Source organism: Trachypithecus francoisi, unplaced genomic scaffold (genome assembly GCF_009764315.1).
Source record: "Trachypithecus francoisi isolate TF-2019V2 unplaced genomic scaffold, Tfra_2.0 Lachesis_group18, whole genome shotgun sequence".
Taxonomy (NCBI): Eukaryota; Metazoa; Chordata; class Mammalia; order Primates; family Cercopithecidae; genus Trachypithecus; species Trachypithecus francoisi.
The window spans coordinates 20,261,393-20,287,581 of NW_022681463.1; the positions used below are offsets into that span (position 1 = coordinate 20,261,393).

A 26,189-nucleotide genomic window follows, 5' to 3' on the forward strand; every position below is an offset into this window, starting at 1 on the left:
AAGGATTGTTTTTTTTCACCCAATAGAGCATGTTTTTATGAGCAGATATTTTCAACAGGTATTTTCATTAGATAGCTGGCTTTGTTCGTGTGTGTGTGTGTGTGTGAATAACTTACCCAGATAGGTTTCTATACTAAGATGCCACAGTTTTATCCACTGATAACCATAAAGAACAAAATGATGCATGGTTTGTTTAGCACTGGGGAGGTTTCTATAGGGAGATGTAGATTTTAAGTGTCTTAATGTTGGAATTTTGTTGTAGGAACTAAAGCTACCTTCTCAAAGGTGATTACCTCCATGAAGGGCTTTCTGTGAAACTGTGGGCTGTGAGAATTAAAAAACTTATAGTTGCTTTGTGGTGACTTTTAGAATCTAGCTCTTGGTGAATGATTTTAACCAGGAGGTTGTTACAAACTAGCAAGGAAGAACATGAGAGAAGGAATTCCATCTCTCTGCACTTCATCTTTATCTTTCTTACGATCACTGTTGTAAGAGTGCGTGGTGTTCTTCACACAGACCCAGTGAGTGTTTGCTCTGATGGTGGAGGGTTAAATTGGCCATCCCTTTCTGGACTCTGATTCTATTTTCTTTTCTTCTCCTTTGCAGAAGTGTGACTCTCAAGGAGTATTCTTGAGATTGGATTCTTTGTACAATAAGAGCTCCTGTCATTGCTTTGGTTCATATTTAACATAAATTCAGAAAGTATTCATTGAGTAATTACTATTCTCCAGGTGTATAGGCATGAGCAACATACACCTTGTCCAAGCCGGCGCGGGGTCTGCAGCTGTGGGGCCTCGTGGCTTCCATCGGGCCTCACAGTTCCATCCTGTCCTTCACTTTAACATTTCCGCATATTCAGCTCTACACATGACTGGGTTGTTTGTTTTCTTTTAATGTGGGTTTTTTTTTTTTTAACACTCTGTGGTCATTGGGGGGAGCTGAGGAGCACACACACACACACACACACACACACATATATTCTGGAGAAGACAAACACAGGAGACAAGAGTAAAACCCAGGCAGAAATGAACTTTCTGGGCATGTGGAAATAAACAACTCTTCAATGCCCGTTTATTAGGAAGCGTAGACAACATGCCACTGGAAGGGAAGGAGAATGTGATTTTTATCTTAGACCAACTATAGTTATGGCTATCCTAGCACTGACCTCTAAAACAATTGCAATTACTATTAAGTAATTTTGAGGATGTGAAGAAATTGGAACCCTGTGCACTGTTGGTGGGAATGTAAAATGGTACAGCCACTTTGGAAAACAGTATAGAGTTCCTCAAAAAATGAGAGCTAACATGATCCAGTAGTTCCACTTCCAGAAAGAGTTGAAAGCAGGATTTCAGAGTTTCGTACATCCATGATCATCATGGTACCCAAAAGGTGGAAATAGTTCAAGTGTCTGTCACCAGACGAGTGGATGAACAAAACGTGGTCCATCCATACAATGGGGAATTATTCAGCTTTAAAATGGAAGAAAATCCTGACAGTCTGTAATGCAGATATACCCTAAAGACATTATGCTAAGTGAAAGAAGCCAGTCACAAAAGGACAGACACTAGATGGTTCCCCTAATATGAGCTACCTAGACTAGTCAAATTCACAGAGACACAGAGTAGAAGGGTGGCCACCAGGGGCTGAGGGAAGATGGGGGATAGGGAGTTACAGTATTTCACATAGGACTTCGGTTTTGTCAGATGAAAGGCATCTTGTGAATGGATGGTGGTGATGGCTACAAAACAATGTGAGTGTCTTTAGGATCACTGAAATGTTTACTTTGAAACGGCAAAAGCGGTAATATTTATGCTATGTGTATTTTACCACAATTTTTATTTTTAATTTAAAGAACAAAAAGTATCCCTTTCAGGATAAAATGGGAAGAAATGTTTAGCACGTTAGATTCCCTCTGGCTATTAGAAGCATGACTTAGTGCTTACAGTAGAAAATGAGAGTATAAGTTCTCAAGTTTTATATTTTGGTTATGCCCATCTCAAAAATGGGCCAAATGAGGTTTTCTCAGCAGAGATAATGGGCATGTCTGTAAAGTACTTTTATATCCTTGGATGAAAGGTTCTAGGAACGTGCCCTGCATTACTTTGAATGCTTCTTAATAAGAAATAGTTGTGTGCTTGTGTACATAAAAGAACTCTAAATAAAGAAGTAACATTAGATGATTCTTGGCTCTGCCAGTAATGTTTTGGAAGCACATCTGAGCAAAGACTAAATATACCTTGACATCACCAGGTTTTGGTTCAGTTCCATAAGTTTCCGCCCTACTTTTGAGCAAATGCTCTATGTATGTAGTTCAGAAAGCATGCTTACAAAACACTGCTAAGCTTTGTATCCATGTAGATCCTGATCTCCAAGCATTGTAAACATAGAAGCTTTCTTTTTTAACTTTGTATGGCTTTGTCTCCAAGGCTCAATGTTGGTTGAAAAAAAGTAACATAGTCTAGAGCGACTGTGCAATGCCTAATACGACCCAGGAAATCATTCAGCAGACTACCTGGGATAGAATCTTTCAGAGCATCTTCTAAGCGTCAACACGACCCACATTTTTATTCCAGCACTGCCTGATACAAATGTGACCTCAATGAAGTCACTTAGCCTCCAAGCTTCAGTTTCCTCATCCTTAAACCAAGCCTAGTAATTACTAACTCACAGATTTGCTGTGAAGATTTTACTGGATGAGAACATGTTTGTGATCCTACTCTGGGTTCTGAGGAATGCTCAATAAATAGTAACTATTTCTAATTAAGGATTGGGGTAGAGGCCTTTAGGGTATTATTGCTACTCACTATTCTAGAAGGACTTGGCTCATTAACTTCTGTTTCTATTTTTGTGATCCTTGGTGAATTCCTTTAACCAAATTGTTTATGTAAATTTAAATAGTGAAGCAGCAACAAACAAACAAAAAATGCACAATAAAAACAACCTAAGAGAGAAATCTAATGTTTTTTTCACAAGGAACAAAAGGTGAGGCTATTGCTTTGTTTTCTGGCTTTCCCCCACCCCAGTCTTAGTGGCATTCCTGACCGCTGTCAGTACCCCACTAATGCTTTGCATTTCCTGAGCAGGCAACTGACACTGGTTCTCAGCCCTGCGTGAGAACAGGGGCTTCTCAAACCTCTTAGATCCAGTGCTTTAGTGATAGTTGCATGCAGACAAGTTACACGGGTAGTGAGAATTCCTAACATTTGAGGAATCCATAACATGGTTAGCTTCTTTCCTTGCTGTCTCCCACTTCATCCTCACAGCAATTCTGTGTCATCCTCATTTGACATATTTTCAAATAGGCACAGAGAGCTTAACCCACTTAACTAAAAGTAAACAGCAGAGCCAGGATTCAAATGGAATTTACAGCAAATCCCATATGCCAGATCCTGAGTTCCTGAACCCTCTCCTAGGGACTTTAAACCCATGTTGGCCGGGGCAATCCCTGATTGGAACTCTGCTTTGCAGCATGATTTAGTGTGGACTTGTGCAGGTGCACACACATGCACAGAAACAAAAGTCTCACAACACAATGTTACTCCATGCTTCTACGCCCTGAGATTTTCTATTATATCCATTCTATTCTGGTTCATAGAAAAGACATAATGATGGTCACGAGCCACAAAAGTGAGTTCATGATCCATTGGTTGCACCTGCCGTTTGAAGAACAGTGCACCTCACTGTCCTGCCCTGCTTGGCCAGGCTCCTGCTGCCTGGCAGCACCATGCAAGGAGCCTCATGACATAGTGATTGTCACCGCAGCCCTGTTGGGTGTATCAAGTTAGCCCCATTCTCCAGGAAGAAAACTGAGGCTCGGGGAGATTCATAACTTACCTGGAGATGAATAGTTAATAAGTAGTAGAATCAGAACTCAGAATTATCCAACTCAGTTTTTTTTCAGTAAATGTTTGTTGGACAGCATGATTTCTCATCAAACATTTTACTCTTCTTTTTCTTTCTTTTTTTTTTTTTTTCTTTTTTGGAGACAGTCTCACTCTGTTGCCAGGCTGCACTGCAGTGGCGCCATCTCAGCTCACTGCAATCTCTGCCTCCTGGGTTCAAGTGATTCTCCTGCCTCTGTGTCCCTAGTAGCCAGGATTACAGGTGCGTGCCACCACACCCAGCTAATCTTTGTATTTTTAGTAGAGACGGAGTTTCACCGTGTTGGCCAGGATGGTCTTGATCTCCTGACCTTGTGATCCGCCTGCCTCGGCCTCCCAAAGTACTCATTGTTTTTCTGTCTACCCAACTTAAAAAAGGTTCCCAGAAACCATAACCAAAGAGAGCAAATATGCAGCAAAGTCAAAAGGTATCTTTTCTTTGAACTTTGTCGTTTGGACAGTTAGGTCATTTTGAAAGACTAAATTGTTTGTGATTTATTTTTATTTTTTCCAAAACCTTAAGTGACACTAAGCACTAAAAAAAAATCATTTTGAAAACAGAGTGTATTCACTTATGTGTCATGGGCGAATGAGCGTCAGAAGATCCTCTAAGCCTTACCTTGTGGGAGCTCAGAGCCCTTTGTCTTCCAAGGCCTCACTGGCTGCAGAGGGTGGAGAAGGCCGGAGACTTGAGGTTACATGAAGGTTACTGGTCTGCAGTGCAAAAAATATACATCCCTCATCCTCAGAAATGAGTGGAAAGCCAAATGGCTTGTGTCGCCACACCCTGATGTAGGGAATCTAGGAAGTTTGGAGCAAACACAGCAAAAGCAGAACCAGGTGCTATTTCTTTGAATGGCCATGTTTGGGTGAGTCTGGCCTGCATGGCTTCCTGGGTTGTGTGGAGCACGAGTTTCTGTGTTCTCTCTCTTCCTGGCTTATCCCTTACATTTATGGCTCAGGGTCCTGTGTCACTCTTGACCACACCATGAGCAACTCAAATTCGTGGTTAGGAGTAAGCAGCAAGGACCTGGGAAAGAACAGAAATGATGACCTACACAGTCGGGGGCTAGTCCTGGAGTCACTTTAAGAAACAAATACTGCGCTGGGCGCGGTGGCTTAAGCCTGTAATCCCAGCACTTTGGGAGGCCGAGGCGGGTGGATCACGAGGTCAGGAGATCGAGACCATCCTGGCTAACACAATGAAACCCCATCTCTACTAAAAAAAATACAAAAAACTAGCCAGACATGGTGGCGGGTGCCTGTAGTCCCAGCTACTGGGGAGGCTGAGGCAGGAGAATGGCATAAACCCGGGAGGTGGAGCTTGTAGTGAGCCGAGATCCGGTCACTGCACTTCAGCCTGGGCGACAGAGCGAGACTCCATCTCAAAACAAAAAAAAACAAACAAAAGAAACAAATACTGCGCTGGGCGCGGTGGCTCACGCCTGTCATCCCAGCACTTTGGGAGGCCGAGGCGGGTGGATCACGAGGTCAAGAGATCGACACCATGATGGCCAACATGGTGAAGCCCTGTCTCTACTGAAAATACAAAAATTAGCTGGGTGCGGTGGTGCACGCCTGTAGTCCCTGCTACTTGGGAGGCTGAGGCAGGAGAATTGCTTGAACCTGGGAGGGAGAGGTTGCCATGAGCCAAGATTGCACCATTGCAGTCCAGCCTGGCGACAGAGGGAGACTCTGTCTCAAAAAAAAAAAAAAATACTGAATTCTTAAGAAAGTACCCCTCAGTTTGTATTTAAAATTTCAGGAAGAAGCAAACAGTGAAAGTAATTCCTAAATAATTACCCTAAACAGAATAGTTAGCTGAAATGTATGCTTCTTTGTGTTCAGGACACAAGGTAGTTAACTGCACTTCCCAAAGAGAGCACCAAGGTGATACTATAACTCAGACAAGAGTTTGCTTAACTGAAGGATCTGGAAAAATGGATTTCAAAACTTTTTTTTGGATGGATTATTTACTCCTAGAGTTCTCCAATCCTATGGACACAAATAAATGTTTTCAACTAAAGAGTAACTTCATGCAAATTCAACATTTATGATAGCACCCTAAGGGTTGGCGTACATCAACAGCTATAATCTTTGTTAGGATTAAACAGATTCATTTTTCATATTTGTTGGACTTTTTTGTTTTTCTATCAAAGCAAAAGCTAGGTACTTTTTAAGCAGCCCACGGCTTAGACTTCTGCTATGTTGGTATTTCTACTCCCTGAATTTTCTTCAGTAGGTTGAAAAGGTTAACCAGAGTGTGTCTCTTTAAGACTTCCTTTTTATTACCTGATTTTCTTTCCTTTTTTTTTTTTTCTTAAGTTCTTTTTGAGAACAAAACTCAAAGGGAAAAGAGGTAGGTATGCAGTTACTAGTAAAGAAATACAATTGGATTCTGGCCTAATGCAGTCAGTCTTTTGTTTCTGCACACTGAAGTCTTCATTAAGGCCATAGAACTGTTCCCTGGAGCTGGTGACCTTTTCGTATGTAAAGAAGACTTTACACGACTTAAATTCTTTTTCCTTTGTTGGCGAACAATGTTCTTTTCTTCTGAAAATGGATGATGATCAGTTCATTCAGAGGCTACAGGGGTTTTTTAAAAAAGAAGGGAAACCAAGATTTAAAGTGACTTCAGGTGATTCCCTCATTCTTGGCACAGAGAGATGAGCTGCCCTTAATCAAGGTCTTCAGGATTTGAAATGCACGCATAGCTCTGAGGACACCAGGCAGCAGCAGTTGTGGCTAGCTACTGTGCAGTGTATATTTTAAGAGAGGGAAGTTTCCTGGTTTGGGACAAGATTAGGGTAAAGTATTGTGCTTTGTCCTGCTGGTTTGTAACTCCCTATGCGATTTTTGCCTTGGTCCCAGGTCGTTTTAAGTGTCTGGAGGTTGGTGGATAGAGTTTCTTCTTGAGATAATGAGAGGCTTGTCTTCCAGAAGTTTATACGAAAGCTCTAGGAAGACTGTAGTTTTCAGTCTTGCAATCCTGCTGAGGGATTATCAATTTACTGCACTAAATGCTTTGATTCAGAGTGGTCATTTTTAGGTCACATGGTGGGTTTTTTTTGCTGTTGTTGTTGTTTTGAGACAGGGTCTTGCTCTGTCGCCCAGGCTGCAGTGCAATGGCGCTATTTGGCTCACTGCAACCTCTGCCTCCTGAGTGCAAGTGATTCTCCTGTCTCAGCCTCCCAAGTAGCTGGAATTACGGGCGTGCCCCACCCTGCCTGGCTAATTTTTGTATTTTTAGTAAAGATGGGATTTCACCATGTTGGCCAGGCTGGTCTTGAACTCCTGACCACCAGTGAACCACCTGCCTCAGCCTCCCAAAGTGCCGGGATTATAGGCATGAGCCACTGCACCCGGCCTGATCACATGTTTAATATCAACTTGTCTTATGTGAGTAATGAGGACAAAATTACTACTCAGTTTGGCACAAAGAGTTTTTAAAAGTATGACCTTTAAACCCTAATGAAAAACAGGTTTGGGCTGGGCATGGTGGCTCACGCCTGTAATCCCAGCACTTTGGGAGGCCGAGGCAGGCAGATCACAAGGTCAGGAGTTCAAATCCAGCTTGAACAACATGGTGAAACCCCACCTTTACTAAAAATACAAAAATTAGCTGGGCATGGTGGCACGTGCCTGTAATCCCAGCTACTTGGGAGGCTGAGGCAGGAGAATTGCTTGAACCTGGGAGTCGGAGGTTGCAGTGAGCTGAGATCATGCCACTGCACTCCAGCCTGGGTGACAGAGTGAGACTCCATCTCAAAAAAAAAAAAAAAAACAGAAAACAGGTTTGATCTAGTGCTTCATTTAAAATAATACATTGAACAGAGCATTGGTTTTGCTAACTATGGAGGTTAAAATAAAACTCGTGTTAAATGACATTTTAAAATATATACCATCAAAAAATATGTACTTAGGCTAATAAATCTTTTATATTTTACATGAAGATTGTATGTCTACCGTAAATCTCTACTCTGAAATGTTCTGCCTGCAAACATTTTTACAACACTTCTTTATAAGATTAGTTTACTAACTTCATTACATGGAGGAGGGTACTTTAAATAATAATATCTATCAGAAATGATAATTAATTTGACTCTTATCTGCTCTTGCAGTATGTGACTACTATGAGCACTTTTATTACCTTTTGAAGATAATATAATTGTTTCTTATTTGGCAAGTGGATGAAGGCAGAATTAGAAACCAAAATGAACACCATGTATAAAACACATTGGCGTATTAAAACAGACATTGTTAACAAATTACCTGCTGGCTTTAAAGAAAAATATAGGTTCAGTCAGTTAATGTTTTATTAAATCATTCTCATTCAACAAGTTTTGATTGAAATTTTACTCATTATGAAAAATATATTTGGCATGTCATAACAAAGAAAAATATTCTTATTTACTAAACTATTTTCTTCTGTGTAATGCTGCTAACTAAACATAAATAATTGCTTAATATTTTCCTTTAAATTGATAGTATGGATTTAAGCAAGAACTTCTATGGCAGTGGGAAATGCTTAAACTTAAATTTTGGCTTTTTTAACCAAAAAAAAAAAAAAAAAGCCAAAAATGATGGTTGGTGATAATTAGCAGAGCTTCCATAGGTCCTGCAGAGTATCTGAGGTCAAGGTTTAGAGCTCAGCCTAAAGCAGCTGCAGACATGGTTGGCTCGAATTGAGCATCTCAGGGTCCTGTGAAGAATCACGCTTTAATCCTCCCCCTTGGTCTTTCGAGGGATTCATCCATTTAAAGGGGTTTCCCTCCTAAAGGGAAGAAAGTAAGGAAGGTGACAGGCAAGGGGCCCTGGATTATAGAAGACAGGATGATTGGACTTGAATTGTACACTCACATGCCTGTTCTTTTGAGCCACCAAAACCACTATTCCGAAACGTGCTAATACCACGAGCCCTTCCATCACTCAACAGAGGCAGAATAATCAGTCTTTAAATGCAAAGAAACTTGTTCATAAATTAGCTTAGGTATCATCTCTCTAGAACATACTGTGAAAACCTAGGCGGACACTCAGTCAAACCCTAGGCCTGGTAACGGGTGTGATTTTTCTCTAGGAGAGGAGCCTGAAGGAAACAATGTTCAGGTAACGTAGGCCGTCATAGACAAGGTAATGGACTTGTTTAGTATAAGCAAAGAGCTGCGTCTCACAGCTCTAAATGGGCTGAAAGCCCATTTCTTAACCCGTTCCCCTCTTAGCCCCCTTATCTCCTAAAACACATGTCCTCAAAGAGTCTCTGGGTTTTGGCCACTGAATGGAATTATCCCCTCAGTTTAAGGGCCTTGTGGGGAGAAGGAGGCGCTTCAAAGAGAGAGGGGAAGGAGTTGCAGCCACACCTCTCCTGGCCACATTGTTTCTGAATACCTCATTTAAACAATGAAAGGAGAAATTACCTAGTTAGTTGGAATCTTAGAGTTGATAATTACAGAGAGTAAGTCAAGTTTTTATATTTTAATCTGAAATAACCAGAATGATGGTTATTCTCCTCACAAGAAATTCTCACCATTGTTTAGATGGTTGTTCAGGTTTTGGTCTTCAGTTGGGTACTTTTAAGACAGGCCTTACATATGACTCTTGGAATTTTTCAGTTCCATTTGGTACTTTGGAAGCATCATGTGACCAGTGACTTTTCAGTGCTTTTGGAAGGATATTGGCCACTTTATCAGCTTTGTACACAAAGTGCCCATTTTACTATCGTTTCCATTTTTGCATTTTGCTGAGGACTTATGTTTTTGGTGGCACTCTGTCTGCCTTCTACATCCATTTCTTCCTCACCAGCCTTAAAACGAAGACTGTAGGGAAAGGGATGAGAGCCTTCCTGGGTATCATTTTTCTTTATGGCTGGTGAAAAAAGAAGTCTACCTCCTTCATCTCTCTTCTCAGGCTTTTGGGAAGTGAGGAGGAACAGTCCTGCCCCCAAAGCCAGGTGAGATTTGAGGCCAGTGGTTCCCTTGAGCATTTCTCCAGTACCTGTAGAAGAGTCTCACCTTCTCTTGTTCCCACATCTGTGCATCCGCTTGTTCTGCCCCCATCCTTGAAAGCAGCTCATGGGGCTCCTATATCCTTATGGCCTAGCTTATTAGAACCTTCCGGAGGAAAACATTTTTTTTTTTTTTTTTTTTAAGATGGAGATTTGCTCTGTGGCCCAGGCTGGAGTGCAGTGACGCGATCTCGGCTCACTGCAACCTCTGCCTCCCAGGTCCAAGTGATTCTCCTGCCTCAGCCTCCCAAGTAGCTGGGACTACAGGTGCCCGCCACCCCACCCAGCTGCCAGAAGAAAACTTTCACACAGCCTACCTAAGCTTATGTTCAAGAGTCTCTCTTAAAATCCAGGAAGAGGCCGATATTCCAAGAGCGATTTAATTGTGGGCTCCTCCTGAAGTAGATGAATAGGAACAGCTATTTAAATTGATGTAATTTTATTACGACCTCCTTCACAATGGTTTTCAGGTTACCCTGCTCTTGTAGTTAATAAGGAGGTTCTGTGACCCAGGTAACCGTGATGCACAGATGAGATAATGTGGGGATTCAGTGATGCAAAATCAGAGGCAATCCCTTCATAAATAGAGGTGCCTCTGGCCCCAATCGTTTAGATCTCCTTTGGCCAAAAAAAAAAAGGATGTCCCATTCTGACATTGGAGAGGTTTTTTTGTTTGTTTGTTTTGAGATGGAGTTTTGCTCTTGTTGCCCAGGCTGGAGTGCAATGGCACGATCTCGGCTCACTGCAACCTCCACCTCCCAGGTTCAAGCGATTCTCCTGCCTCAGCCTCCCAAGTAGCTGGGATTACAGGCATGTGCCACCACGCCTGGCTAATTTTTGTATTTTTAGTAGAGACAGGGTTTCACCATGTTGGTCGGGCTGGTCTCGAACTCCTGACCTCAGGTGAACCACCCGCCTTGACCTCCCAAAATACTAAGATTACATGCGTGAACCACTGTGCCCGGCGAGAGATTCTTAATCCTGGAAAACTGTTTTGCCAATGGTGAAAATATCCTAATTTATTCTTTAGTACAAGTTAGAAAATACTTAATAATTTGGCTTTGAAGCACAAACTCTAATCATGCTGTTGGTATTTTCCAGTATTACACGATTGATAGTTAATTTCTATAGCTCTCTTGATGTAGACCCTCAAATAATTATATCCGTATATTTCATGTTAAGCTAATATTACCAGGAAAGCAGTTTTAAACATCAGGCCTGTCTTTTTCATTTTCTTCTTAAGATAGCACATTGCAACAGTTTTGTTAGTGTTCAGTGGTCTGGAAGGTATTTTGGAGCATGCTTTTGTACAGTGGAAAATTAATAGATATGTTATTTTGTAAACAGGCATTTGTAATGCTGTAATTAATGATTATCAGGAATTTTATTTTTTGGTATCTTAATTCTATTGTTGATGTTAGCATTGGAATACAATGAAAAGAGTCTGTGGTAATGACTTTGACTGTTTTGAGCACTTAGGAACCTGTTTTGTTCACTGGAACAATGAGGAAAAACCTGGATCCCTTCAATGAGCACACGGATGAGGAACTGTGGAATGCCTTACAAGAGGTAAGTGATAAAATGTAATTATCTCTAATTTTTTAACATCACTATGTGTATATGTACCTTTACAGCATTGCAGGAAATTAAGGGGAGCTTAGTGGTTGAACTAACTTTGCTCACCACCCAGGAGATCATTGAGGACGTGGATATGCTAAAATGTGTATACTGATGATGATGAAAACCAAAAATAAAATTTCACTTGTTCTCATTTTAATTTTCTTTCTATAGTCCAAAACAGTTTGGTGGTGTTTTATTTGTCTTTAGCAATGAGTTAAACTAGAAGTTGTATTTATGAGTTGAGATCCTATTAGTAACTAAGTTACTCTGCACCATTTATTTTAGTGCTGTATTCTTAGGGAATTTCTAGTAAGGGAAGACGTCTCATAGTTGTTTTTCATTAACTAAGAGATAAATGAGATCATATTTATGAAATGCTTTGAAGTTTTATAAGAAAGTGTTTATAAAGATAAATTATACAGTTGGAATGGGATAATAATTATTTATTGGCAAACATGTAATTTTAATGCAAGTAACAGAACCCTGCAACCTTTGCTAAGTTTTTATACTAATATGTTGATTTCTAGAGGATTTTCTGTTATTTATGTGGTTCCTGTTGGGCCACTTCTTGAAATTTTCTCACCCTTCCATGAAAAGGGCTTTGACTATTAAGGTGCTGTTGGTTTGTATATTTTAACACTGATTTTCTGTGTTCAGCCTAGTTCTGCAAATTTGTGCTAGTCTACTTGATGGCACAAACCATATCATAAAACTGGTAATCCCTCCCAGGACCTAGTTTAGTCTTTTGCTTTTAAAAAGTAAACATTTAAGGTTGGGCACAGTGGTTTACGCCTGTAATCCCAGCACTTTGGAAGTCTGAGGTGGGTGGATCACCGGAGGTCAGGAGTTTCAGACCAGCCTGACCAACATGGTGAAACCCCACTTCTACTAAAAATACAGAAATTAGCTGGGCATGGTGGTGTGCACCTGTAGTCCCAGCTACTCAGGAGGCTGAGACAAGAGAATTGCTTGAACCCAGGAGGCCAAGGTTGCAGTGAGCCGAGATTGTGCCACTGCACTCCAGTCTGGGTGACAGAGCAAGACTCTGTCTCAAAATACATAAATAAATAAAAATAAATAAAAATTGGCCAGGCACGGTGGTTCATGCCTGTAATCCCAGCAATTTGGGAGGCTGAGGCGGGTGGATCATGAGGTCAGGAGTTCCAGACCAGCCTGGCCAACATGGTGAAACCCCGTCTCTACTAAAAATACAAAAATTAACCGGATGTGGTGGTGCGCACCTGTAGTCCCAGCTACTCGGGAGGCTCAGGCAGGAGAATTGCTTGAACCTGGGAGGCGGAGGTTGTGGTAAGCCGACATTGCACCACTGCACTCTAGCCTGGGCAATAAGAGTGAAACTCCATCTCAAAATAAATAAATACTAAAAGTTTTTTAAAAAGTAAGCATTTAATAAGTATGTATTAACATGTTTGATCTCTTCATTTCAAAGAAGTGTGGAGCCTGGACAACATAGTGGACTTTGTCTCTACTAAAAATAAAAAAAAAAAAGAATTAGCCAGATGTGGTGGCATGCACCTGTAGTCCCAGCTACTCAGGGAGCTGAGGTGGGAGGATCTTGTGAGCCCTGGAGGTTGAGGCTTCAGTGAGCCATGATTGCACCACTGCACTCCAGCCTAAGTGACAGAGATTAATTTCTCTCCATTGTTATTGTTGTTGTTTTGAGTTGGTGCATTTTTCACTGTTGCCCTTCCAGGGGTAGCTCTGAAATCTTTAATTTATAGATGAGTTTTGACTGTGAGCAAGTAGACTTGGAGGCCTGACAGTTTCCTGCCAGTAATTCTTGTTTCTGAAGACATGTCATTGCCGAGTCCTTACACATCCACCCTGCTTTCCAGCAACTGTGGGGATTTTCTTTTTCTAAATTAGGTTGGTTACTTCACCTCCTGATACTTGATAAGCAATTGACCTCTGATTTCATTTAAATTTGTGAATCTCTGTACAGTGAAATTCTAGGAGAGAAGAGGTGGGTACAGTTAACTGTCAAACGTAAAGAAAGATAAGGCAATCCCCTGCCCCTAAATTCTCAGGACAAGTTTATTAGTGAAATTGTGACACACCCTAAAAGAGCAAGAATTACTCATAAAGTATTTTTCTATTTGTTTCAGAGCTTAAGATTTCTTGTCACAGATTCTCAGAGAGTAAAATTACTTTTTAGAAACACATTTCTCTATGAACAGTGAAGAAATGTTAATTGGGAGATGATCCTATCAAAAACCATCATGGAACATAGCTGTAACTCATACTTATTACATTTGTTATAGCCAAAATTAAAATAAAATTTAGTAGTCTCTCAAGAATTCTAGAAATGATGAGGTGGAAGACGTGGTAGGTCCCCCTCAGAAGTGAAAAATTATCCCATCTTTGTCTTTTCTCTGGGAATTACTTCTTTATGGCATTGTAGGTTTTTCTGTGAGTGATTTGGAAGAGTGTCTAAAAATTAGGGTACCACATTGTATTTCTGGTGTGATTCCAGCTGTTTTTCATCATTCATATATTCCGAAACCCGACCTAAGAAAGACACCAGAGCATTTACATTGCTTATTTGGGGGTAATGAGACAACGACTGGAGGAGAGTATTTTCTATTCTCTTTGGTTTTTTCTGAACTTTCCAAATTTCCTCTGGGTGCTTGTATTCTTTTTACCTTCTTGATGGTTGGGGGAAAGGCTGAGCACTCCTAATAGATGAAGCATTGTGAGTTTTTCCACAGCAAGTTTCATGACTACCAGTTGATGGAGGCTGGGGTCATTCTGATAGGTCAAGAATCTTCCCCTGAGGTCCATGGAGTCTGAGGGTCTTCTCGTAGAGAATTCGGAAGCTCACTTCCTGGTGATTGTAAACATGAAGTTATGTGCGTGTGTTTATCTTGAGAGATGTCACACAAGGGATTCAGCACCACGACTCCGATGCCATTCAAGTTTCTCTGGACTTCTCTGTCACATTCAGTCTCTCTGCTGTCTCCATGGTTTTCATCTTTCATTGATATCCAGTTCAGAACTGGAGAACTCATCCTGTTTTTTAGTAGGAAACCTGGTATCATTTGGAAACTCCCTTCAAAGCAGACAAAAAACACAGTCACTTGGTTTATAAATGAGGCCAAACTGGAAATGGGAACCCAAACTCATAGGGTTGGCTCGAGATTAGGACAGCGCTGTCAGTTTTTTCCTCTCTAACAACTTTACATAAAAAGGAAAGATGCCTTTTATTTCTTTTTTTTTTTTTTTTTTTTTTTTTTTTTGAGACGGAGTCTCGCTCTGTCGCCCAGACTGGAGTGCAGTGGCCGGATCTCAGCTCACTGCAAGCTCCGCCTCCCGGGTTCACGCCATTCTCCTGCCTCAGCCTCCCGAGTAGCTGGGACTGCAGGCGCCCGCCACCGCGCCCGGCTAGTTTTTTTGTGTTTTTTTAGTAGAGACGGGGTTTCACTGTGTTAGCCAGGATGGTCTCGATCTCCTGACCTCGTGATGATGCCTTTTATTTCTTTGAAGTTTTTTTATTTCTTCCCCATTCTCCCTTGGCAAGGGTAATACCAGACATGCAAAAGAAGATCTGGCATCCGGAGGGAGACAGTCCTATGAATGTGGTTGTGTCATCTTGGCTATATGTATGTATGTATGTATGTATGTATGTATGTATGTATTTGAGACAGAGTCTCGCTTTGTCACCCAAGCTGGAGTGCAATGGTGCAGTCTCGGCTTACTGCAAACTCCGCCTCCCGGGTCCAAGCGATTCTCCTGCCTCAGCCTCCTGAGTAGCTGGGATTACAGGCGCCCACCACTATGCTGGCTAATTTTTTTGTATTTTTAGTAGAGACGGGGTTTCACCATGTTGGCCAAGCTGGTCTCAAACTCCTGACCTTGTGATCCACCTGCTTCAGCCTCCCGAAGTGCTGGGATTACAGGCGTGAACCAATGCGCCTGGCCTATTTTTATTTGTTTTTTTAGACAGAGTCTTGCTCTATTGCTCAGGCTGGAGTGCAGTGGTGTAGTCTCAGCTCACTGCAAACTCTGCCTCCTGGGTTCAAGTGATTCTCCTGCCTCAGCCTCCCAAGTAGCTAGGATTACGGGCACACTCCACCATGCCTGGCTAATTTTTGTATTTTTAGTAGAGACAGGGTTTCACCATGTTGGCCAGGCTGGTCTCAAACTCCTGACCTCAAGTGATCTGCCTGTGTCGGCCTCCCAAAGCGTTGGCATTACAGACATGAGCCACCATACCCAGCCAGTTTTTTTTTTTTTTTTCTAATGCTGAAAGTTATCGTAAATGCTGAAAAATAGTCAGCTGTAAATGGAAGAAAGTTTACTAGAATTAGTGCCAGTTTTGGCCCCTAAATAACAGCAACTCTATAAATATAACATAAGTAATGACTAAAGATGGAAGTCGTTTATGAAAAAAAAGTCAAAAGATCACAGTGGTTCAACTAAGAAAATGAATCAGCAGCATGTTATTTCTGTTAATTTAAAAACGACTTTAATACCAGGATCTACAATTAAGACTAGGTTATATCATGTTGGAATAGTGGAGAAATCATCTAATCATGTTCAACATTGATAGAATCACTGTTAGAATACAAGGATGTCTTGTATTTGGGACCCCATAAGGCAGAAATGTGCACATGAGCAGTATCCGCGTCCTCTGGGCCTTCGTTTCCCCACACCTTGCACCTCCATTATGTTTCCCGGGCCATATATTGCCCAGAATGGGCTTCTGCTCACTTCGTTCACACTTAGCTGTGTTCTCATTAAAGCTTGTTCCCATCTGGTGAGTTGCTGTTTATCACATTTCAGTCTCTGGCATCAGAGACTTCCTTTATGAAAAGTCAGAAAGTTCAAAAAAACCTGGAAACAGAATCTGACATCCACGTGAGTCTCCTTGAGGCTTTGAAAATATTTGTGAAAGGCCGGGCGCGGTGGCTCAAGCCTGTAATCCCAGCACTTTGGGAGGCCGAGGCGGGCGGATCACGAGGTCAGGAGATGGAGACCATCCTGGCGAACACGGTGAAACCCCGTCTCTACTAAAAACACAAAAAATTAGCCGGGCGTGGTGGTGCGCACCTGTAGTCCCAGCTACTTGGAGGCTGAGGCAGGAGAATGGCGTGAACCCGGGAGGCGGAGCTTGCAGTGAGCCGAGATCGCGCCACTGCACTCCAGCTTGGGTGACAAAGCGAGACTCCGTCTCAAAAAAAAAAAAAAGAAAGAAAATATTTGTGATGATAGAAATGGGCTGTCTTAGAAAGTTCAGTTCATTATTTGCACTTTTCTTATACTTTCCTATTTTTTCCAAGCTTCAAAATAATCTGATATACTGTGTTTGAGATGTATAGTTTCAAATATTATGATTTGATCTTGTTTTCCTGAAATTACAACCTTTATTAAATGTAGAAAACATTAAATTTTCTATATTTTAAACTATTAATATTATGATATCTTGGAGCCAATTAATTTTATGAGGACTATGTTTCTTTTACAATAACATTTAGTAAGAAAATTGTATGCAACTTCTATTTCTGTTGTGGATTTATTTTGTAATTTATAAGAATAGACATCTCACAAAATGAGGTGTCCTTGTGACTTCATACATTCAACAGATATATGTGGGGAGGTTTTTACATAGGCATTGTAGACTCTGGAGCTATAGCAGTCATCAAGAGAGAGAAAGTCCCCATCCTCTTAGAGCACAAATTCTTGTATGGAAGATAGAAAATAAGAAAATACTTATGTAATATAATCTTAGGTACTGGTAAATGCAATGAAGAAAACTAGAGCAGTGCATGAAAGGAATTAGTTGACTGCATTATTAAAAAATAGGCGGCCGGGCGCGGTGGCTCACGTCTATAATCTCAGCACTTTGGGAGGCCGAGGCGGGTGGATCACGAGTTCAGGAGTTCCAGAGCAGCCTGGCCAATATGTTGAAACCACATCTCTTAATACAAAAAGATTATCTGGGTGTGGTGGCGTGCGCCTATAGTCCCAGCTACTCAGGAGGCTGAGGCAGGAGAATTGCTTGAACCCGGGAGGCAGAGATTGCAGTGAGCTGAGATTGCACCACTGCACTCCAACCTGGGCGACAGAGCAAGACTCCACCTCAAAAAAAAAAAAAAAAAAGCAGTATTTCATTGTCCAGGAAGGAGCAAAATAAACAAAGAAAAAAGAATAGATACTATCTATTGATCTCTTATTTGGTACCAAGCACTATTATAAGTGCTACACATAGTGACTCATTTTATGCTCCAACAATGTTAGGAGATAAGCATCTTCATAAGAATCTTAGTATGGTCTTATTTACAAGTTAATTAGGAAGCTACGATAGAGAAAGTTCAGGAACTTGCCCAGTTGGCAGAGCCACGCAGGACTCACACCCATGCTGTGTGTCTTCAAGGCTCCATTTTTTATTTTAAAATGTCCAGATCATGGAACAGTCAAATGAATAGTATTATGAACATACACATACCCTTCTCCAAGGTTCACCATTTGTTAATACAGTATTTTGCTACATTTGCTTCCTCTCTTGTATCCCTTGAAAGTAAGTTGTAGCATTTCCATGAAGTTGCAGTTCATCCTTAAATATGTATATGTACCTCCTAAGAACAAGAATGTTCAACTATATAACATAATATAGTTGTTTACCTCACTGAAGAAATTGAAGAGTAATGTCTAATATATTTTCAGTTTCCCCAGTTGTCACTCCTAGTCGCTGTGTTCCACTGCCTCCGTTGTCTTTTTCTCAGTGCTGATACTTAACCATAACTTGAATGTATGATAACACTACAGAGGGCCTTCACATGCATATCATTTTTTTTAATTGAGACAGTCTCGCTCTGTTGCTCAGGCTAGAGTGCAGTGGCGCAATCTTGGCTCACTGCAACCTCCACCTCCCAGGTTCAAGCGATTCTCCTGCCTCAGCCACCTAATGGGATTACAAGTGCCCGCCACCATGCCCAGCTAAATTTTTTTGTATTATTAATTGATACGGGGTTTCACCATGTTGGCCAGGCTGGTCTCAGACTCCTAACCTCAGGTGATCTGCCTGCCCCAGCCTCCCAAAGTGCTGGGATTACAGGCATGAGCCACAGCACTCAGCCACACATTCATATCATTCTCATAACCATCCCTGATTCAGTCATGATGACAGAGACTCAGAGGACACTGTTTTCTGGGAAATGTGTTCCTTGTTCTTCACCTCACAACCCTGTTCTTCATCAAGTCAATGTGGATAACCTCAAGGAAAGTCAAAACCCAGAAGAATGATGGAATGGCACCTTAATCAAGGGCAAGTGTGAGATTATTTCTTCAAAGTCTGGCTGCCAGTCTTAGGAAAGACCCTTTTGCACCTACCAGTATTATCAAAATCAAGTCAGAAGGAAAAGCTAATAAAAACTTTGCCAACATCTGCTTTTGATCAGTTCCATCACATGGGGTGTAGGTCTCTGGATATGTGTCATAAAAAGACTACTCAGTAAGTCCTCTTCCTTGTAATGGAGAGGGCTTGACGAAGCTGACATATTCCATCCTATAATTTTCAGGGCAACATTTTGCACCACGAGCTAAATCTTATACTTCGGATTTTGTTTAATTTCCTACTTTTCATGCTAATGCCAAATGTCAATACCATATTTAATCTTAACTCAAAATTCCTGTTTCTTGGAGTTGCACTTCCATCATGAGTACAACTCAAGATCACGTTCATAGAAGTGTGCTTCCATATTTAAGGTACATGACAGTGTTGCCCGTTTGCTCTTGGCTTTTTGTTGTTGGGCATTGTAGTTCCGTACACCTGCTTATTGGCCACCACATATCTATCTGCTTGCTGCTCTCTTAATTGGAGGTGTATTGACTCTTCGTTCCTCTATAGCTCTCAAATGTCACCTGAGTTTGGCTCTTATTCTATAAAATTTCTCCAAAACACATCAGTGAACTGAACCACCACCCAATGTAGTATCAGATCATCTTATAGCTATAATTTTATAAAGATACATTAATATCAACGTCATCTATCCCCATCGTCTGGAGCAAGATGTTATTGTGTGCTGTTTTCCGTGAGTTTTCATTCACTGCAAAACATTTATTAGACTGAAGAAAATGCACTGACCTGCTTTGGCAGTTGGGGCTTAAACTTGGGAAAGGACCAGCCCAAGAATAAGCTCCTGATTTCCTAACAAATGAGGCACAGTTTTCCATTGTTTGCATTTGTATTTTTTTTAACTTTTCCAGTTGATTAAAAAACCTTCCAAAATGGTAAAGTGCCTATAAGATGATATCTTTGGAGGACCATACTTCTGGCAGTAATTTTCTTTTTACATTTTCCCTCGAGTTATACTCACTCCTCTCCAAAATGTACTTTGGGAAAATTGACTCAACCAGAAAGATCCTTTCACCTTTTCTTCAGACTCTACATTGGGAGCATGAGCTTCATTTTTTGAGAAACTTCCCTCCTTCCCTGGAAGAGGGGTTCTTGGTGGCTGTCATGTTGGTTTTTGGTAAGGAAGTTCAGGTGCTGGGGGACACTGATACGATTTTTTTTTCCACCAACTCTATCGAGGTCTAATTGACATAGCAGAAAATGCTCCCCTTAGAAGTGATTCAGTCATTTTGGTAAATTTATAGAGTTGGGCAGTCACTGCAGGAATCCGGTTTTAAAATGTCTCTGTTACCCAAAGAAATTTCCCTGTGTCCATTTACAGTTAATCCTCCAGCCCTTGGTGACCATTATTCTTTTTGTCTCTAAATTTCTGTAATCTTTTAACTAAAAGTTAAGAAGGGATTTTTTTTATCTTTCTGCATTTTACCTACAGAATCATTTTATTGATCATGCTAGGTTTTTCTTGATGAAATTGGCCCAGGCAGTGTTAACACATGGCCCTGCATGAACAGACTGTGCTCGCTGATGGTGATAAAGGAGCGTCTTGGGTTCCATTGTTTGTTCTCTTAAGTCAGAATATTTCAGTTTTGTGTTGACTCCACCATCTTTCTCATTGAACATTAACTAAAGGTAACTCTCAGCCTCATGTGCGTGTCCACTTAAGTTATATCTTTCAAGAGAAGGGACCTGAAGGTTCTAATGTCTATGAGGCTTGGCTGCTTCCATAGCAGCTTGAATGATAGCAGTCATTCTTCTTTGTACATCTACAGGTACAACTTAAAGAAACCATTGAAGATCTTCCTAGTAAAATGGATACTGAATTAGCAGAATCAGGATCCAATTTTAGTGTCGGACAAAGACAACTGGTATGCCTTGCCAGGGCAATTCTCAGGAAAAATCAGATATTGATTATTGATGAAGCAACGGCAAATGTGGATCCAAGGTATAAAGCTGAAGTCCATGTAACCTTAAGTCCACATTTTAAGTGTGTAAATGGGAAACACGGAATGATTCTGAGAAATGTTTCTAAGTACCCTGTTTGCCCCAGAGATAACATTTTAACATGGATAACATTCATTCTGAAAAAACAGAGGAAGAAACCCAAACGTGTTTTCCAGTGTCAGTGATGTTATTCAGTATTCCAGGAGAGCTAGATTCCTAAAATCCACTCCCAATAATCAGCTTTAAGCAATTTGGGGGTAAGATATTTTTCATTGTTTTATGAAAATTAGTAAATTACTATATAGATTTTTTATAGAATAAAACATTTTAACATGCTTTTTAAAACACTGAATATATGTGATCTTTTTTTTAAAAAAACTATTGTGTAGTAGAGCCTTTTAAGTCTTAAGTCTACTTTTCCCATCTTTACGGAATTAAACTTAACTTCTTTGATTGCAGAACTGATGAGTTAATACAAAAGAAAATCCGGGAGAAATTTGCCCACTGTACTGTGCTAACCATTGCACACAGATTGAACACCATTATTGACAGCGACAGGATAATGGTGAGTCCTTCACCTGCGGAATTCCAGTTGCTTCCAATTATGTTCACTTTTTCAGTTTGTTCCTTGTAAAACTTGATAGAAACCCCTAGTAAGTTAATTTTCTGTTAATTTTGGCTTTCATTCCCAACAGTAATTCATATACTTAACTACACCCTCAGTGCTACTAACAATATATCCAGTGTATCTCTTTGCATATACTCATATGCAAAAATCATACGTTAAAAGTTGACCATGAAAATATTCCAAATCTAAGATTCAGCTTGTGATGCTAACTGTCGTACTACAGAGTAGTATCAAATAGAAGATCACAGTCATCGTCACTGTCACAGTTGTTTCAGCATGCTTGATCCCCTTAATGACAGATTCAGGTTTTTATATACTGCAAGGGGCTTGTTGGGTAAGGTTGCAGAACTTCTCAGCTGTTGGGACATTCACAAGATGTGTGTCACAGGGGAAGAAATGAGAAGATCTATCACAAATTATTTTCATAGAGGGTCTAGCCAGAAAAACAAATGAATCCAACAGAAAGGATTTAACAGGAAATTTGTTACATAGGAATCGGAGGGCCTAGAAAATGAAGGGAAACAGTGATAATTTTAGGAAGCAAGGCCAGGCACAGTGGCTCACACCTGTAATCTCAGCACTTTGGGAGGCCAAGGCGGGCAGATCACTTGAGGTCAGGAGTTCGAGACCAGCCTGGCCAACATAGTGAAACCCTGTCTCTCCTAATAATACAAAAATTAGCTGGACGTGGTGGTGGGCGCCTGTAGCCTAAATGTATCATATAGACTTCTTGTTGGGATTTGCTGTTACAACATTGATGCTAGCTACTCCTTTTATTATCTAATGCTTAGAAATGCTGTCAACTTAGAAGGTCTGATTAGTTAGGGAGACAGCAAGCAAGGACAGAACTTGGCAGACAAGTCAGTTGGTCACTCCTAAATCTGATCAATCAGCATCAGACCACATAAATGTCTAGTTCACAAGCATCCCCTTGATCTATCAGCACTGTTACTATTATTGAAATGTGCCCATTAGTTTATTGCTTTATATACCAATCCCTCCAGGTAGCTTTTGAGAGCCTTAATTTTTTTCTCTCTGGATTAATGTCTTTATCTAAACTCTCAACATGGTTCTACAAAACAATTTACAGTTGGCCCCTTCCTACCTTTTAGGCTTTCCTCACTCTGTTCTCTCTCTTTCCTTTGTAGTAAAAGCCACAGTCCTTTAGTTATTGTCCTTCAGTTCATCAAACGCAGCATTCACTGTTGTGGTCTTGCCCTCTCTACACCATGCACAATGGTGGCTTAGACTATGGTGTGAGCAGTGAAGATGGTGTAATGGATGGATTTGGAGTAAATAGCAAAGTAAAGCAACTGGACTGTGATGGATTGAATGTGAGATCTGAGGGAAGACAGGGGGAGTCAGTCCTGGTTTCTCTGTTTGGGACCTGACTGTCTGGATGAATGGGGAAGACCTGGAAGAAATAAATTTGGAGAAGGGAAAGGCGAGTGTTCCCTTGGAGGATGTAACTGTTGAGATGACCTTACATTTCAGCATGGAACTTTCCTTCTCACTCCCAACTCCATTAGTGTCTCCATCTATGGCGATCTCTCCAGTGATCGCCCAATATCTCCAGTGATATTGGGAGATCTTCCATTTAGGGCTCCCTGGCCATGAGGTCATCAGTGACATCACAGGAAGTCCTACTAGGAAGTGTAAATTTAAGTAAGGAGTCTTATTACAAGCTCTGAATTCTTCGTGAGAACTATTTTCCAATTTTTCTTAACAGGCAATGGCAGGATTCAGCCTCAGGGAACCCAGGAGATATGCATTCTGTAGCTTGAGATTGGGAACTGGCTTCTATGTTCCCTTGACCCCTAGCTGAAAGCTTCTCCCATATTCTAGAGCTTCTGATCATCAGCCAGCTTTCAATTCAGGGGAACACCATAAATACCGTTCTTTCTCAGATCTTTGATTTTAGAGGTGGTTTTTTTTTTTTTTTTTTTTTTCCCTTGCTTGTTTTAGAGATACCTTTCCAGAAAACATGTGTTCTGTTCTGTTATTCTGAAAGCTGTGAAAACATAGAGACAAGTGAATCAGCTGCAAAGCCCAGTGCTCCAGAGGGTAGGCTCAGGGAGTGGCTGGGGAAGTGACAGATGTTAATGAAGGACATAACCAACACTATTGTCATCGTGCAGTCATGGAATTGCAGGTGCTTAAGGTGTAATAATTACATTTTGTTGCATTGGTGAATACTTCTGCACAAAGACTGATGGATATGGTTTTGTTTACTGTAAGTAAATCAAACAAAAGGCTTGTTGGGAAACAACTGCGACCTAATTAATAGCTTTGTTTATGTGTTGACTCTCCAAAGGGATTTACCGAGTTTTGGTTCATTAAGTGCCATTAATGTGTTAAGCTTAGAATTTTATTTTATGAAGATGTTCTGTCAATTTTAACTTTATTAAACATGGTGTAGTCTTAATGACAGCTAATTTAATCTTCATTTGCTCAGTTGCCACAAAACAGTAGAGCAAGACAGACAAATTAGAAATCCTCTTTTTTCTAATACGCACCACTATCTCCACATTAAAGACAGCTTCCTCCCTGTAGTTTTTAGGATTAGCTGGTTACTTGTGACCTGTTTTCCTTTCAGCCAATAGCACAGCCTTTTCCTCCAGTCCCTGCACACCCGTCCTTACAGCACTCTGGATTCTCCCTGGTAGCGTGAGTGAACAAGGAATAAGCGAATCTGCAGTTAGAGAATTCTTCGGGAGTGAATTACAGAGAACCAAAAGCAGGACTGAGAAATTCAGATTGTAGCTCTTTTCTTTGTAGGCAGTCTTATGGGTGTATAATGTATGTCTTTCTTTCTTTTTAGTAGAGTTTTCTCAGAGAAAACAAATGAGAAATCATTCTAACAGAACCAGCTGGAGAAACACAACTCAAAGCTAACTTGAGTTTTATTTAAATTCTATGTTTCATCTTCATGGAACTTCTCTTTAAGAAACCGACAACGGCCACAATTAGAACATTTCAGAAGAGGAAAAATTACTTCTTAAAAACTGTGCTGAGACATTTAATTAAAGTGTTCAGCGGGACAAAGAACTAATGTGAAGGTAGAAAGCACAAACTGGGGCTGGGCGCGGTGGCTCATGCCTGTAATCCCAGCATTTTGGGAGGTCGAGGAGGGCAGATTACCTGAGGTCAGAAGTTCGAGACCAGCCTGGCCAACATGGTGAAACCCCATCTCTACTAAAAATACAGAAAAATTAGCCGGGCATGGTGCTGTGTGCCCGTAATCCCGGCTACTCGGGAGGCCGAGGCAGGAGAATCTCTTGAACCCAGGAGGCGGAGGTTGCAATGAGCCAAGATGACGCCACTGCACTCCAGCCTGGGCAACAGAGTGAGATCCATCTCACAAAAAAAGAAAAAAAGAAAAAACGTACTAGGAGAATAAATACACACAATTACAGAGCTTTGGGGAAGTGGCTGAGTGGGTCACTGGGACTTACCCTTCATTTTCCCCAGGTGAGAAGAATCATTTACTGTTTGAAGACCTGGGCCAGGATTTTGAGGCATCTTTGCCACATGCCATAGTACCTTGTCCCAGAGAAGAGTCACAGGCACCCACTTGACAAGTGAAGAAACCAATTTGGAACCTCAGATGACCCTCCGTACACCCCTTTTGTCATGGCAGCCCATAACCCACCTCTGAAACGGAAACCCTCCCAACCTCACTCTGCCTGTTGCTAAATGGGGTTTCTATGTGTTGCTTGCTGCCATAGTGAAAGCTGTTCCGAGCTTTTCTTTTCCTATGATCAGGCTTTTTATCCTTCACCCTGTCCTGCGCCTCCCCTGTTCCTGAGGTCACCCCACTATCAGCGATGGCATCCTGCCAATTAAATGGATTAAATTGTTTTGCAGTTGGTTCACTTAATTTTTATATCTAGGACAGCTACCTGGAATATCTGCAGATATGCAGCCCTGATAAACACATCTTCATTGAGCTTATGTAACTGAGGAACTGACTAATGCATTCCAGTGTAATGTGTTTTTCCTTGACCTTCTGGAGAGCAGCAAGTGATTTGAGGTTTGCATTGCTGGAGAGATCCTGGGGCGGCGAGACCAACATCAATGCGCGGCTTAGTTTATAGTTTTACTTGGGTAGAGGAAAGGTGAGGACCGAGCAGGAGATTTCAGGACTGTTTTCATATAGGTACAAAAGATATGAAGATACAAATTCAAGATTATACCCCTTTTTCTGTACAAAAAGAAAATTCAGAGTCACTTAATTTTGTTGTAAAAGATCCAGAATCTTTGGTCAAATCGATAAATACAGATTGAGTTCCCTAATCTGAAATCTGAAATGCTCCTAAATCTGAAACTTTTTGAGCTCTGACGTGAAGCTTGTAGGAAACCCTCATTGGGGCATTTCAGATTTTGGGTTTTTGGGTAAGTATGCTGGATCTGTAAGTATGTATAATGCAAACATTGCAAAATTCAAAAGTATCTGAAATCTGAAACACTTATGGTCCCAGGCGTTTTGTAAGTATACTCAACATGTATAAAGGCTAAGCGGGTAAAGTTCTATTCTTAGCATTGTTTTCTATGTGCATCCTAACTTAGCCCTTGTAGCATTTGATTGTTCCTTATTTTCTCTTTTCCAATATTTAATCTGGAGTCAAGCCTTAGCCCTCATTCCTGCTGTGTCTCCTTTTCGCTTTTCTCTCTCTTCTCTATAGCCATCAACTTGAGGCATGTGGTCCTCCAAGGCTATAGCCTGAATCCTGGCATCCCTAT

The 26,189-nt window shown here is 41.0% G+C and overlaps 1 protein-coding gene across 1 annotated transcript in view; it reads left to right on the plus strand.

Moving 5' to 3' along the window:
- ABCC4 (ATP binding cassette subfamily C member 4) overlaps nucleotides 1–26,189 on the plus strand; it is a 301,134-nt gene that overhangs the window by 255,321 nt on the left and 19,624 nt on the right. Inside the window, exons 27-29 of the mRNA XM_033177424.1 lie at nucleotides 11,362–11,451; nucleotides 20,647–20,819; nucleotides 21,278–21,383. Coding sequence (XP_033033315.1) covers nucleotides 11,362–11,451; nucleotides 20,647–20,819; nucleotides 21,278–21,383 — 369 coding nt within the window. The remainder of the gene's footprint in view (nucleotides 1–11,361; nucleotides 11,452–20,646; nucleotides 20,820–21,277; nucleotides 21,384–26,189) is intronic.